The sequence below is a fragment of the Haemaphysalis longicornis genome, unplaced genomic scaffold, assembly GCF_048455015.1.
Source record: "Haemaphysalis longicornis isolate Haplotype H1 unplaced genomic scaffold, Haemaphysalis longicornis Haplotype H1 scaffold_10, whole genome shotgun sequence".
NCBI classification, from domain to species: Eukaryota; Metazoa; Arthropoda; class Arachnida; order Ixodida; family Ixodidae; genus Haemaphysalis; species Haemaphysalis longicornis.
The window spans coordinates 62,586,138-62,601,343 of NW_027526204.1; the positions used below are offsets into that span (position 1 = coordinate 62,586,138).

A 15,206-nucleotide genomic window follows, 5' to 3' on the forward strand; every position below is an offset into this window, starting at 1 on the left:
AGAGTGCCGCCGGACACCTGAACCGGAACACTTCACTTCAGACCACCGCGCCCAGCGTATATACGTGACTTGGGAAACGTTAGGGCTGCCCTTGAGGGCCGATCTGAACGTGGCGAAAGCGAGATCGGAGTTATCGAAATGTTTCCCACGAGTCACCGAGGCAGCGCTGGCAGCAACACTCCCTGTTTTTTTCTTTCTCTGCGCAATTAAGCAGGCTTCCGCCGAACGGCGTGGGAACGTCAGCGAGTGGCCAAGTTGCTGCTACGTAATTAAAAGCCAACAGTAAAAGAACTCGGCGCCTTTCACATTGCTTGCTTCGTGTTAAGGGGAACCCATCTCATCATATTCCTATGGGACCTGCCAATTCATGACTCACGAACCTAAAAAATCCTGTGCCACCTCGGGGCGAAGCATGCAGTGTATAAGAGCCTAGAATGGTGTATAAGGGCCTAGAATAATGCCTAGAATATCTATAGCCTAGCTGTGAACCTCCCTTGTGCAGTAGCCAAGTCTGACGCTGCGCCGAAGCCGCTTGATAGCCATTTCGCGTGGCTCCTGGAGAGCCGTGCTGCGCATGCGCGAGAAGCAGTGACTGGACTGGACTGGATTGGATTGGAAATCGTTCTAGCCGCAGTAAGCACGATAATCAGTTAATCCTACAGAACCAGGAAACCTAAAAATAGCCAGCTGAACCTTAGTTCACGCTACGTATATCCTGGCATAGCCGAGCTAAGCCACTGTTAATTTTTTTCAAGTTCATTGTTCATAAAGTAGTAAGATCCATGCTAACAGGTGAGAACACTGATAAAACTGGAACTTCGGAACCTCGTCTGAGCAACATTTGTGCTTTGACGATGTTTCCCCTGCTAAACTAACTTGTTCACAAGATAGTATAAGCACGTCAGACATGCGTTGGTGTTGAGCCATAATCGGGAAGGCAGCAACTGCGGAAAAGGCCGCATTAAATCCGGTCTAGACCATCTATGGCCTAGCAGTAATAGCCGGAATCGTTTCATTCCTTCATTTCATATTCATTAGAGAATTCTGCGCATTGCAAATATGCAACAAGATAATGAACCAATAGCCGAAGCTAGTTGAGGCCCTGACAAAAAATAAAGAACATGGAAAACATTAACTTAGTTCGGCAAAAACAGAAACAATAGTTAATGCCCGCACAATGTGTAAACGTGTGACGTACGTAAATACACTCGTTAGCCGCGCGAGTGGAGAAAGTAAAAGCCAGTATCAATGAACTCTAATGAAAACAAAAGTCACTTTTACACATTTGAGTCTTACACTGGCGATTGAGTGTTTAATACGAAAGTAGCTTTACAGCCCTCTTTTCTTCAAATAAATCTTTTCAACGCCTGCGCACTCACATGTACAGACCTAGTAGGGCACAAAACCGAACACGCAGCAACACACACGTTGATACATTTTAGTAAGAATGGGCGCTCAACAGATCAGGAATCATAGAATTGGAAGTTAATTAACATAAAAATCTTCAAAAATTTATTTTGATGCACAGCACCGGTGAGTGCTTACGATGCCCTCTTGCTATGCATTGTTTGTTTTTCTTTCACCCTAGCTTAGAACGATAGATTCTTTTTACAAAAGAACTGAAACTGTTAGTCACCTTTATTTCAAGGGGTACATTATTCCACATTTTGGCCGCAAAGTTTTGGATTAATCGTTCGCCGTAGGTATTACGAATTGTCGGCAGGTTAAAGTTCACATTACTGGCATGCCTAGTATTATTCGGTCCATACGTGTTTTTTGTTGCATTTTCAAAGCGAAATCTTTGTTTGCCTGCAAGAAAGGAGAAACGCAATGCGGCAAAGCCGACGTTATAGCGGAAGCTAACCTTGAGGCAGAGCCAGCAATTTCCTTCTGTACAGATGACGCAAGCGATCGGGTCCGTGAGTCCGCAACTGACATAGCCTTTTCCTCTACCCTGCCCCATAGAGTTGCGCAAATGGTGACGTCAAGGCCACCGCAAGGTCACCATGGTTCGAAAAGTTTTCGTTGTGGTTATGGGCGGGAAGTGATGCAAACATTTAACGGTGGGTGTGAGAGCACTTCCAAAGGAGACGACGTCACCAGACGTGATAACGTGACGTCACTTCGATGACGTCATCCCTCGACAGCAGTTTGGGTAGTGAGATGAGACGATCTGTTACGTTCTGTGGTTAGCGAACTGATTGCCGTGTTTGCCAAGGGACGGACACTTCTGTTTGGGTACGCTACACCCCAAACTCATTTTTCAAAGCCAATGATTGTTTCCCCAATAAATTTAGGAGGTGAAGAAAGCGTGCTTAATACGTTCAGCCACTATGAATGAATGAATGACTTTATTTCTCGTAAAGTTTACAAAAACAGTACGACGGACGATTTGGGAAAAAGTTGCTCGCAGGCAACTTGACCAGCCCAAAAGCCCGGTAGACACACAGGGCAGGAAGACAGCGGGACGAGAAAAAAAAAAAAAAAAAAAAACAGGAAAGAAAAAGAGAAGAGAAGTAAAAATAAAAATACAAACAAGAAATCACCAGTACAATGTAATCAAAACAAATTGACATCTTTGTCACCACAGAAATAAAATACAAACAAGAATCCCCAGTATAATGTAGTTAAAAAGATTTACACCTTTGTCACCACATAGCAACAGAAAAAACGTGGGAGAAATAAGATTTCAAAAAATACTTAGGAAGAAATACAATCACAGACGAAGTATACATCTATGCTGAAGGTAAAATGCCAGTAGGTTTGAGTGGGATCCAGGATTTATGTTTTGATCAATAAGATAATTTAACAAGGTTGGTAATCTGTGGCGTAGCATTTGTACTCCATAGTTAGTTCTTGATTGGGGTATTTGCCATAAATCAGGAGATCGTGTGTTGTAGCAAATATTATGACGCCCCAGAGAAGCTATATTACAAATATAGTTTAGATTATTCTTCGGTTCCCTATTGTACAGTAATGCCAAACGACAAAAAAAAATAAGTGTACAAGTTTTAATAACCTGAGCTCACTGAAAAGCTGTTCTGTAGGAAAATTGTACGGCTTATTGAAAATTATTCGAATTGCTTTTTTCTGAAGTAAGAGACAATTTAAATTTGTTGCTGATGTTGTACCCCATACAAGGTTGCAGTAACTTAATGAATTAAAAAAATAAGGCATTATAAATCAGTAATTTGATTTTGCGAGGGAGGTACCTAAGGCGAAAAAGTGTACCTACGATTTGGGAAAGTTTGCCAGCAAGACAGTGTACGTGATGACTCCAGGTCATATGTTCATCAAACCAAACGCCTAATGTTTTCATTGAACTCACGATTTCAATTTTCCAGGAGGCCAAAGTTACATCCGCTTCAATTGTGATGTTTTTGTTTATTGCATGGAATAGTATTGCTTTAGTTTTGCCTGTGTTTATTTTAAGGCCATTTTCAACACACAATTCATAGATGCTTTTTAACACCGAGTTAGCATTTTGTATTAGGGTCCTCACTTTGTTAGATTTAAATAGCAGAGTAGTATCATCAGCATAAATAACGTATTTAGTGTCATAATCTACATTTACTATGTCTTCATGTATATGTTAAAAAGAAGAGGGCCTAATATACTTCCTTGAGGAACGCCAATTTTAGCCGGTTCAATTTTGGAGGGGGTGTCTAACTGTACATACTGGGTTCTATTTGCTAAATATGAAGTGATAAGTTTTAAGGCAACAACGCGAACACCATAACAAGCTAGCTTTTTAAGCAGCAGTGAATGACTAATAAAATCAAATGCCTTGCTTAGGTCGAGGGAGATACCAAGCGTTAATAAGCGTTCATCTAGGTTTTTTAAGATAGATTCTTTTAAATCAAGAATACATTTAAAAAATTGTCTTTTTTATTTTAACATGGCTCTAGTTTCATTATTCGACACGGCATAATTCCGACGCCTAATTTCGCCCATAAAGTAAACCAGCTTCCAAATAAGTACATACTCGTTGTTCAGCTAAGTGTGAATAAATGTGCGCCAGAATGGAATTTTTGGCGATTGTCACTAACACTACTCGTTTATTCAGATCATAAAGGTACCATATAATGTTACGGGCGCTCTCACAAATCTGGGGGGAAGAGGGCCCATTGAATTTGCTGCCTGAGTAATGCGATCAAAAACCCACGTTCAATAACGTTGCCGTAGCAAAGTTCGAAAGAATTAAATAGTAGGCTTCACGGAGAAAGGGATACCTATAATTTTCGTGTACACAGAATTTCGTCTGTTTTGCGCGTCCGATGACTTTGATAGCCACCCGTAAATACACAACAATGACGGCGCAGAGCAGCCATGAACTAGCTTCCGCATGACGTTTTTGTTGAAGGCCATCATTATTTTATTTGCACATATGATTCCTCCACCGCGTGATCGCGAAACTGGTCGCAGATGATTGCCAACGACGGGAAGTTTGGCTTTCCGTGCGTCGTACATTTAAACGCATGTTTAAACGCACGAGTATCCAAGGCAAACGCGAACACAAAAGCCAACAACCACGAAGACAACCTCCAACCGAGAGAGGAGCGAAGCACTGCGTACAATACAAAGTCGCACGGCGACGCAACGCTGCATGCGTGGGAGTAAAAAGTCGACCAACAAAACCGCGCCTCTGTTTGTCGAGTCAAGCGAGCGAACAATCGGAGCTCGGCAACTTGACGCTCTCCCCATGCGACAGCCCCGACAGCCCCCCTCCGAACGATCACCGTAGGATGAAAACCAGAGGCGAAAATACGCGCTGCCGGTGACAACAGATAGATGAGGCGGAACGGGTACTCGGCAAAACGCGCGCAGCGCCCCGTGCGACACGTTTCAGGAGTCCGCAAGGAGGAAAGGTTGGGGAGAGGGTCAATTCGGAGGCGGGACCAACAACGTGGTGTGTCTTCTGCTGTTTCCGCGACCAGCCCAGAACTGTGCAAGGTCGCACGCAATCTCCCCAAGCGCATCGAACGAGCGATTTCATGCTTATGTCCGTGCGTGTTTCTGTTTTTTTTTTTTTTTTGGTGCATACACATTGGTTCCCATGAGTCCTAGATGGCCGCGAGGTAGGCCGGAGGCTTCTCACAGTCCGCACAACCCTCCTCTGGCTCTTTTTTCTCACACAGCGAGCGGACAGCGCGTATTGTCTCTGCGGCGGGCAATTACGGCTCATTACCGTACGACCACCTCGGAACGGACTGCCCGCCGACAAGAGGGCTTATCCGCTCCGTCTCTCGCTGCCGAGTTCCCCCGCAGCGGTGGGCCTTCTCGACTCGCCCGCTCTCTCAGCCAGCGCTTGCTCTCTTGATTAGATTTCGGGTGCCGCAAAAGCTTGAGGGGGGCCAGACACGCCGTGTAAAACACGACCTCGGGAGACAATGAGCGAGTTAGACCCTCTCTCCAATTTGCGCCGAACAACAGAGCAGACGACACCAAGCAGACGAACTACCGCGTCGTCTGCTAGAGCTCAGATGCCCAAAAGGGGTGCGCTCTTGCGAGTGGAAGCTACGGAGAATGCGGGAACTTCGCAGTCGCCGGCGAAGCGCTGAGCACCAAGCTACGAAACAAAAGGAGAGAAGAAAACAGGCGAGAACAGCGCAACATGAACGGGGACTCTTGGGAATCAACACCTCTTTTCCCACCCCCGACGCTGAGCGGCGCACGCCAGCGCCGCCACGCACGGCAGGAGGGGGCGAGGGATGTGTGTAGTACGCGTCCGTGCGTGCGTGTGTGTCTTGCGGCTGGCCGGCCGGCACGCACATACGCCGGCAGCCCTTTCCGCGCTGCCGCCGCCGCCGGGGTCCTGGGAACGAAAAAGGGCCGCGAATCCCGAGCGATCTGCTCGCTGGCTTCGGTAGCAGCGACCGTAGCCAAGCCGCCGCCGGCTGGCGAGTCTCCCACGAAGGCCCCCTCCTCCCCCACCGTTCCTCCTCGCCGCGCGTGTAGAAAGAAAAATAAAAACGGACGCGCGCTGTTCCAGGGAGCGCACGCCGCCCCTGCAAACGCGTGTCGTCTGCTTCGTTTTGGCGTCTCACGTGAGTTCGAAGTGGTTCCTCAGAAATTAAACTGCTTGATAACCAAAGGAAGCTCTAGTGTACTTATATGCCCCTCTACAGCTATTCAAGTAGGTCTGCGGAAGACGGGGCCGAGAAAAATAAGAGAAGAAAAAATGGTTGCCATGGCTCGCGGAGAGAGGAGGCGCTGGAGAGGGATGGCCGCGGAAGCGAGAGAGGGAAGTTGTGATTGGGGGAGTGCTGCTCCCTGGCAGCAACAGCGGAGCCAGCCATTGTTTCCCACGATGTTTGCTGAGAATCTGCGGATTCCCACGGTGACTCGTCGTGGCGGCAGCGGTCCGATCAGCGCCGTCGTCCGCTGCCAGTGGAGCGCGAGCCCCGCGACGATCGCCACGCCGAGCCGCTCAGTCCGCGCCGAGCTGTCTTCGCCGATGGTGCGCAGTCCGTCCGAGACGCAGCGCCAGCCCGCCGCCCCGATCTGCTTCCGTCGGCTCCTTCGCATGCGTCCGCTGCTCGACCACGTCAGGTAGGAAGCGATGCGAGACGCAAGTCCCGCTCCTTCGACGCTTCGCGCGTGTTACCGGCGGTAACGTCGGACCCCGTGCGCGTCCGCGCGTGTTGCGTGCTGTGCGCGCGTGTCTGTGTGCGTGCGTGTTGTGATCGGCGATCGCTGCCATGAGTGACGTGTATCTGACCGAGGAACAGTACGCGGGCTACCACCCCGCGCAGAGCACCTACTCGTCTCCGCACGACGACGGCGCCTACCCCACGACGGGGCTGACCGGCTACGGCGACTACGGCCGCGGCGACCTGCTCATGGAGCTGAGCGGCGGCGGAGCGCCGCAGCCCGTCGACATGTCGAGTCCGCCGGCGCGCGGCGCCTACTTCAAGGGCGGCGGCCTGTCCGACCAGGAGCCGAGCGCGCTCTTGGGCTCGGTGGCCAAGGGCCCCGGGCCCCCTCCCGCGCCGCAGGGCTCTCCGCACCTGGGCCTGCAGGCGCCCCGGTCGCAGCTTCCCCCGAGCCCCGTGGCCAGCCCGGTGGCCGCCGCCACGGTGTCGGGCGGCGACTGCCGGCTGTCGCGCGACGCGATGGACCGGTACTTGCGTGAACGCGGCGACATGGTCCTGGTCATCCTGCACGCCAAAGTGGCCCAGAAGTCGTACGGAAACGAGAAGCGGTTCTTCTGCCCGCCTCCGTGCGTCTACCTGCTGGGCGACGGCTGGCAGCGCAAGCGCGACCAGCTGCTGCGCGCGGGGGAGTCCGAGCAGGGCGCCCAGCTGTGCGCCTTCATCGGCATCGGCAACTCGGACCAGGACATGCAGCAGCTGGACTTCGGCGGCAAGAGCTACTGCGCCGCCAAGACGCTCTTCATCAGCGACTCGGACAAGCGCAAGCACTTCATGCTCTCCGTCAAGCTGTTCCACGGCAACGGCGAGGACGTGGGCGTCTTCCAGAGCAAGCGCATCAAGGTCATCTCCAAGCCGAGCAAGAAGAAGCAGTCGCTGAAGAACGCCGACCTGTGCATCGCCTCGGGAACGCATGTGGCGCTCTTCAATCGGCTGCGCTCGCAGACTGTGAGCACGCGCTACCTCCACGTCGACGGGGGAAACTTCCACGCCAGCTCGAGCCAGTGGGGGGCCTTCACCATACACCTCCTGGACGACAACGAGTCGGAAGCGGAGGAGTTCACGGTCCGCGACGGCTACATCCACTACGGCTCGACGGTCAAGCTGGTCTGCTCGGTGACGGGCATGGCGCTGCCGCGGCTCGTCATACGCAAGGTGGACAAGCAGAACGCCTTCCTGGATGCCGACGATCCTGTATCGCAGCTGCATAAGTGTGCCTTCTACATGAAGGACACAGAGCGCATGTACCTCTGCCTGTCCCAGGAGAAGATCATCCAGTTCCAGGCGACACCCTGCCCCAAGGAGCCCAACAAGGAGATGATCAACGACGGTGCCTCGTGGACCATCATCAGCACGGACAAGGCGGAATACACCTTCTACGAGGGCGCCGGCCCTGTGCGCGGACCCGTCACGCCGGTGCCCGTGGTGAAGAGCTTGCACCTGAACGGCGGGGGGGACGTGGCCATGCTCGAACTGACGGGTGAGAACTTTGAGGCCAACCTGCGCGTCTGGTTCGGCAACGTGGAGGCGGAGACCATGTACCGCTGCGCCGAGTGCCTGGTCTGCGTGGTGCCGGACATCTCGGCCTTCCGCGAGGGCTGGCAGTGGGTGCGAACGCCGACGCAAGTGCCTGTGTCTCTGGTCCGCTCCGACGGCGTCATCTACACCACGGGACTCACGTTCACGTACACGCCGGAGCCCGGACCCAGGCACTCCGGTCCCAGCCCGTACCCAGCGCTCGTGCACGAGATCCTGCGGCCGGCCAACGCCCGCACGCACCCACCAGCGCCGGAGGACCATGGCATGACGATGCCGGGCTACGGCCAGCACCACGGCATGGGTCACTACGGCGCTCACCACTAGGGCATGATGTCCTGAGCTGCTTGTGGCAGACCCCTCTCTCCCTCTCGCATCTTTTATTTATTCGCCTCGCGTAACGCGGTGTTCGGAAGTGCGCGGATCTGAAAAGCAGGCACCGATGTGGCCGCTACAGTGGTGTTTGGTCTCGACTGGGTGTCCAGGAGCTCTACTTCGGCCATTTTTGGCAGAGGGCACGAATCTTGACGCCCGGGATACACGAGAAATGCACGCTGGAGCGCCGCAAGGGCCAAACGCGGTCGCCCAGTGGCTGAGGTTTGACGACGAGTGTGGCCTTTGAATACTGAACTTACTCTGATACCTGTAAGGGTATATCTCTGTGTGGGAGTCGTCGGACCTGAGCTCGTGAATCTCTGTGTAACAACGCGAGCGTTTGTGGCATATGCGCCGTGCAAACGCTAGTGTGCGTAGACAGTCTCATCAATCGGGGTTTTGCATTTCACACCCGAAAGCGATCAGGAACTCCGCAGCCGTCTTTTCTTTTCGCTTTCAGAGGTTGGAACCTGTGGGAAAGAATAGTGTGTGTGTGTGTGAAAATGGCAAGGGTTATGTCTTGCTGTGATCAGTGTTCAAAAGTTTTATGTAAACCTTGAGCTAAATTTTTGTAGCAGGAATGAAATTTACTTGTAGCGGGAATGAAATGATAGCCGTCCTTTTTTTTTTTTTGTCCTGGGGAAAGTTGTTTTTCCTGACCACTGCATTTTGCTTTCAGTGTCCTATAATGTGTCATTGGGAAGGCCTTAGGGATGCCGTCTTTGTGGTACAGCAAAAATTCCTGCATTTATAAGGAGGCAATGTACAAAGCACAGCAGTTGCTTGCTCTTAGTTCATTTTTGTACCATGTGGTTCTGGTGCGTAAGCAATGTTTATTTTCACTCTCAAAATTTTCCTTCTGTGTATGTGTGATCGGGGCTTCGTGCTCCACTGAGGAGAGGCTTGTCACAGGACTACTGCTCCACAAAGACGCTTACAATGTTGGACACTGAATGCGTTGTCAGCCACAGTCTTTTTGTCTTCTTTAAGTTCATTCCATCACATGCTTTTCATGTCACAAACATGTGAAAGTTTCCGGAAGAGAATAAAAGGGGTTTACAAATAGGGTCTACGTTAATGAAGCCTAATTGAAAGCATTCACTTTGCTTTTGTCCAGCACATGAAATAGTTGAGCTGAGAAACTCTAGATAGGTGTAGTGTGGGGCATACAGGACACCGATAAAAAATAGTTTGTAACGACCAGTAAAAATAATGATAGCCTGATCACACTAGCTACTTCGACACTTGGAAATCTACTGTACTGCTGCTTGGTTGTTTCCGCTGTGTACAGCCAGGGCTTATTATCCTTTGTTGCAGGGATCCCTCCGAATGCACCCATTGGTGGCAGTAACCAAACTTTTTCAATATCTGAGCTGTAGGCCTCTTGTGCAGCATTGCATAGTACAAGGGCAAGCAAAAATTAGTTGCATACTGGCACCCTAATTTCTCACAAAAATTGGATCCTAATGTTGGGCTTAGATGGTGTGACATTAGCAGAAGCACTTGAATAGATATTTAAAAAGTATGTGTGCTGTGGAAAGGCTGCTGGCCCAACCCTGTCAAAACAGTTAATGTATTGCCGATAGAGTGTCGCGTGACAGCAGTTCCTTCTTTCACTCATGCAGTACCCTGCTGAGCTTTATGTGATTGGTGCATTACAGTTTCATTTCTTTATTACCCAAATGCAATTTCAGCTTTTGTATCCCAATGGGTTGGCAAAAGTAATTTCTATAATTGTTCCGTTTTTTTCCTAGCAGCCGTAGTGCAATCGTTGTAGTGGTTCTTACAATGCGCCAATGTGGTATGAATATGCAAGCTATGGTTACCTGTGCCAAGCAAAAATATTTTGTGCAGAGAGCCTTACTCCGTGCATTGCAACTAACTTGGTTGGTCACTGTTGGTGACACTACCTATTAGTAACAAAGCTATGCATAAGTGCGTTGTTATTCACAAAATTTGTGCTTATTCCTGGTATAGCAAAGCTCAGCTCGCTGCTTTATGCGCTTCATGCGGCTCAGTGCAGTGTAATGTGAAGTTCTACTTAACTAAGGCAAATTTGGCACTTCATAATTAAACATACAAATTTCCCGAACCTTTAAGCAGAGGTTTTTGGTACCACTAACTCTGATCACAAAAATGCTACGAAACGTTGTGAATGTTTTATTGCAGTGTTATTACACCCTACGTTTGGTTTTTATTACTCGCGGCCTGTTGCTTGTGTGGTAAAAATATCCCGGCTGGCGTGCAGTGGCAGAAATCACAGGATTCGTGCCGTGGTAACTGCTTCATTGCGCATTTGTGTTTCACCTTTCCACCATTGGCACTCTTAAGTCCATCACATCTGTGTGTCGCCCGGTAGAAATGCAAACAGGCTTCAATATTCGAATTCCTTTAGTAGACTGATTTCAGGTTTCAAATAAATCGAAGTTTCTAGATGTTGAGCTTGCGACATGCTATGTAGAACCGTTACAAATTGTACGGCATGATTTTTACGGGGAAGAAATTTAACCCCTCTACTTCTTCATAGCTGCTGCTAATTTGGCTTGTTAAACGATAATTTAGATCTGTTAAACACAAATGCACCCATGTGCTTCAGCTGTTTTTTTTTTGTTTTTCTCATTGAAGTAATTTATTTCTTCTTTCCTAACATTCATTCACCATCATGCCTATTGTTATACGTTTCGCCAGTCAAGGGCAAACAATTTATTCTGCTTGCATAGGCTTGCTTGCTTTGCGGTGCCGAGCCATTTACAATACTACATCAATCATACTTCATTAGTCATTTCGCCACCTCGTATTGCTGGTGGCTTCAGAAGCAACTGCTGGTTTTATTTTTCCAATCACAGTCACAAATCACTGCAAAAATAAAGTCCTGTACAAATAAGAATATTTTCTAAAGCTCCTTTTGGGGTGAAACCGCATTTGGTTGTGCAAGCACTTCGTGGTGTTCAAAACTTGTACAAAGTTGCTACCGCATTTAAATTCGTTGTGGCCTACATGACAAGCGTTTTTATTCTGCATTGTGTCGGGCTTAAAGTTATCATTCATTATCACTCACTTCAGTGTTTTTCTCATCAGGCATGAGCATCACCAGAAGCTGAATAAGTGTTTTTCTCAGATAGCTGCTGTTTACACAGGTCACGTGGGGTAAATCATCGAAATAGGTCATTTGTCTTTTCTTGGAGTTACATTGGACGACAGTAAGCATCGTGATTAGCAAAGGGCAAGAATAAGTAACAAGTAGCATTTATTCATTGTTTAGTTCGCAAGCAGTGCCTAGTAATTGTGTTCGGCTGCCCTGACACGACTGTTGCATTTATGAACGCAAAAGCAAGCAGAACAGGCTTCTTTGGGGGATTTGTTGAACTCTGGTGAAAAAAAGAAGGTTGCAGGTTTGCTATTGCATGAGGAGATGCATATCAAGTTATAGTGTAGTTCACTCATCACCAATTTGTCAACAAGACGATGCTGTTGCATCTGCTCTTGTTTTCTAGCTGAGGAGCAAGCGTTCTGTGGCAAGCCCTTGCTTTTTATTTTACGAGTTACTAACCCTAAGGCACGAGCTTTAGGATTCTGTTCTTGCTATGCTATTTTTCAAGATTGGTTGCTGCCATTGAAGCCATTTATGTGTAATCAATACCACATACACCTGCCATTTTTAGGGGCCTTAATTGTCATGTCAAAGCAGGTGTTACCCCCCTCAAAAAAGTTCCGTCAAGTAGTTACATCGTGGTTCCTTTTTCGTAATTCTACATTTAACCTGCTTCTATAAAATCCATCACCAACATGAATTTCTCAAAATGGAAGACTTCATTTGGCACCTACCCAATTTATATTTCTCATTCATATGGCCTACAAGAATTCACTTGAATGTACACAGCACCATATTTATTCCCTAATACTTCACTAAGTGACAGCAAACGTATCGATCGTGCATAGCGGGGCAAACGTTTCTACTTAGGCGCAAACTTAATGCATTAGAATCTAGCCCTGCCAAGCAATAATTAACATTGTCTTGTTCATTTATAGAAGAGTGTCCACTCATGTTTGAGGCAATGAGGTTAGTGTTATGGTCAGTTTTTTTTATGGAACAACATAGTCACTAAAGGAAGGAATAAAATAATGTGACAAACACGGACAATATTACAATTAAGGCAGTGTAAAACCCAGTCTGCGTTTTTTCTGCTGTGTGATGGTATTTCATTTGTTTGTGGCGCTACTGAAGGTTTTGACATTTTCGAGCTGCAATGAAGGGTTATGTGGCTTTTTGATGTGGCCACGAATGTTGTGACTGTCGCTGTTCTGACAATTTGGAGACCCAGATGATCTTGTTCATTGCTTACCTGCACTGAATCTTTGCCGAGAATTTGTCTCTAATGGCATTTCCATTAATTTTTTTTATAAGAGCCTGATAGAAGGTAATGAGTGAAATGTGGACCTGAGCAGAGTGTGCTGTGCTCTTTTGTTTTTCCTTAGCGTGCGTTGCACTAGTGTTCTGTCATGACCGCTACTCATCCTGTGCAGGTCACATCGCTACACATTAAGGAACTTGTGCTGTTCCTCAAGGTGTGCTGTGTGTAACGTGAATAACGAGTTACGCCTTGTCTCCTTCCCTGTCTTGTTGTGTTCTCAGTAGCGATTGCCTGTGAAAGTGTCAAGTTTGATGTGTGCATGGGGAGGAAAGATATCCAGCCAGAGTTTTAATAATTTAGTGGCACGCTACCAGCGATTACAAGCACACAAAGCCCTACATTAGCTGAACCTGAACTACCCAACGTTTATTACAGCCATACCGTATAGTACAGAGCAGTGAATGGTCAGTGTGGCTCTCAGGATTTAAGTGATGCTTGTATTGAGGCTTCTTATGTCCGAAAAGGGGGTATAAATGCAGTGATGGCTTCCACCGTGCATTTTAGTGATGTCATTACTAGTTCAGGCTTTAGTTTTGTTCATTAGCCATTGCAGCTGCATGTCAAATCATTGACATTGTGCCGGGTGCAGCTAGCCTGTGAGGCATTTCAGTGGGATGGATTATTATATGGTGGAAACTTTATAACACCACTCGTCTGACTAGCTGCTTGCCGTCTCATTTCGCAACTGCATTTGGAGCAACTGTGTTCTCACATCCAAGGACACTCATATCAAAGTTTTGCTGTTTTACAACGTGTGAAAATATCGCTGCCTTGTTTTTGAGTGATGAACCGCTTGTGTTTGCTTGACGTGGTATGCTTAACTCTGATGCACTCCTTCTTGCATTGGTAGAGTGTCCTTATCAGGAACATGCATGGAACGCGTTTCCACCTGGCTTGATAGGAAATGTGGCCCATGGAAGTAAGCCTATCTGGCATTCATAAAAGGCCAAAATGCAAATTATTTTCCGACTTCTTGGTGAAATTTGCGGAAACAAACAAGATTCACTCTGATACTGGCTGCAACATTCCATGCTGTGCTTCTATGTTACCTCTGTCTGTTGTTTGGAGTGTGCAAAGAAGGCTTGCGCGCGAAAGAGGGAGGGAAGTGTATTAAAGACAAGTGACGGATGGTGGTATGTACAATATTGTTCTCTGGTGACATCACTGTACATTTTAGCTGCGTTTCTTTTCTCTGTGCTTGTCACTGGGGTGAAGAAATGAAATGAGAAGAAAAGACAAATATATATATATAAATATATATATTATAGTGACCTTTTATACCCCGGTGTTCCTGTCTGCTTTTACTCGCAGAAGCGCTGACGGCAGTCACGCCTGCAGTGCGCGCTTGTGCATTCGAGTCGTGTGACTAATGTGTTCCCCGGATCTTTTCGAGCTCACAGTTCCTCACTCTTTTACTTTATGACAGGGAAATACATTGTGCCTGAAACAGAAAGCGCCTGCTGTGAACGTACCAACCGGCATTGCGGGTAGCTTGTCTCGCAGTCATAGCCATGCATGCAATCAGGTTATTTGAGCCAGAATACTCTGTGAATGGGATTTAAACACAGCCTTCTTCTGTTGATCTTTTTTATTTTATTACATAAGTTAATCTAACCAGTTGTTGTTTTGGATCATCCCTGCTGCTTATATAAAGTAGCTGCTCGTTCCTGTATATCCACGCTATAAAACCCAGCAAGGGGCCTGTGTTGGCACAATATTACTCCAAGGCTGCAATACCGAATCCCCCTCTCTCTCTATTGGTCTTTATAACTTTTAAGTTGTAGTTGGTTTTCTTGCAAAGCCCAGAAGAGGCTGTTGGAAGATTCAATGCCCCCACTCTTCTGGATGCATTATTCCTTGCTTTAAGGGGGAAAAAAAACGAAAAAAAAAAAGACTGACGCCATTCATCCTGTGCACGATACACTGTTTAACTGGCAGACCAAGACTGCGCAGCGAATGCCGGAGACAAAGAGCACATCAATCCCCGCGGTAGTGGACGAAGAGAACACAATGAGAGCTCGCAATAGCAATGCTTATCAAACGCGAAATTTTTACGACCTGTAGCTTTCTTTAGATCGGCATTCAAACAATGAGCCTTCATAAAGCGCAAGCAGGGAAATAGCCCGCACATGTCTGAGACCTATTTCCTTAATTCTCAATTCCTTGGAGGTATTCCGTCGGCAACAATAAATCTAGACTTGCGATAGAGCCGGTACGGTTCGTTGTTTAA

General features: G+C 47.8%; 2 protein-coding genes across 2 annotated transcripts in view; one reads left to right on the top strand and one right to left on the bottom strand.

The window, feature by feature from the left end:
- LOC144158632 (muscle calcium channel subunit alpha-1-like) overlaps positions 1 to 15,206 on the bottom strand; it is a 649,353-nt gene that overhangs the window by 596,351 nt on the left and 37,796 nt on the right. The window lies entirely within an intron of this gene.
- Positions 6,236 to 14,256, top strand: Su(h) (recombining binding protein suppressor of hairless). Its single transcript, XM_077689650.1, has one exon. The coding sequence runs from the start codon at positions 6,702 to 6,704 to the stop codon at positions 8,514 to 8,516; it is 1,815 nt and encodes a 604-aa protein (XP_077545776.1). The 5' UTR covers positions 6,236 to 6,701; the 3' UTR covers positions 8,517 to 14,256.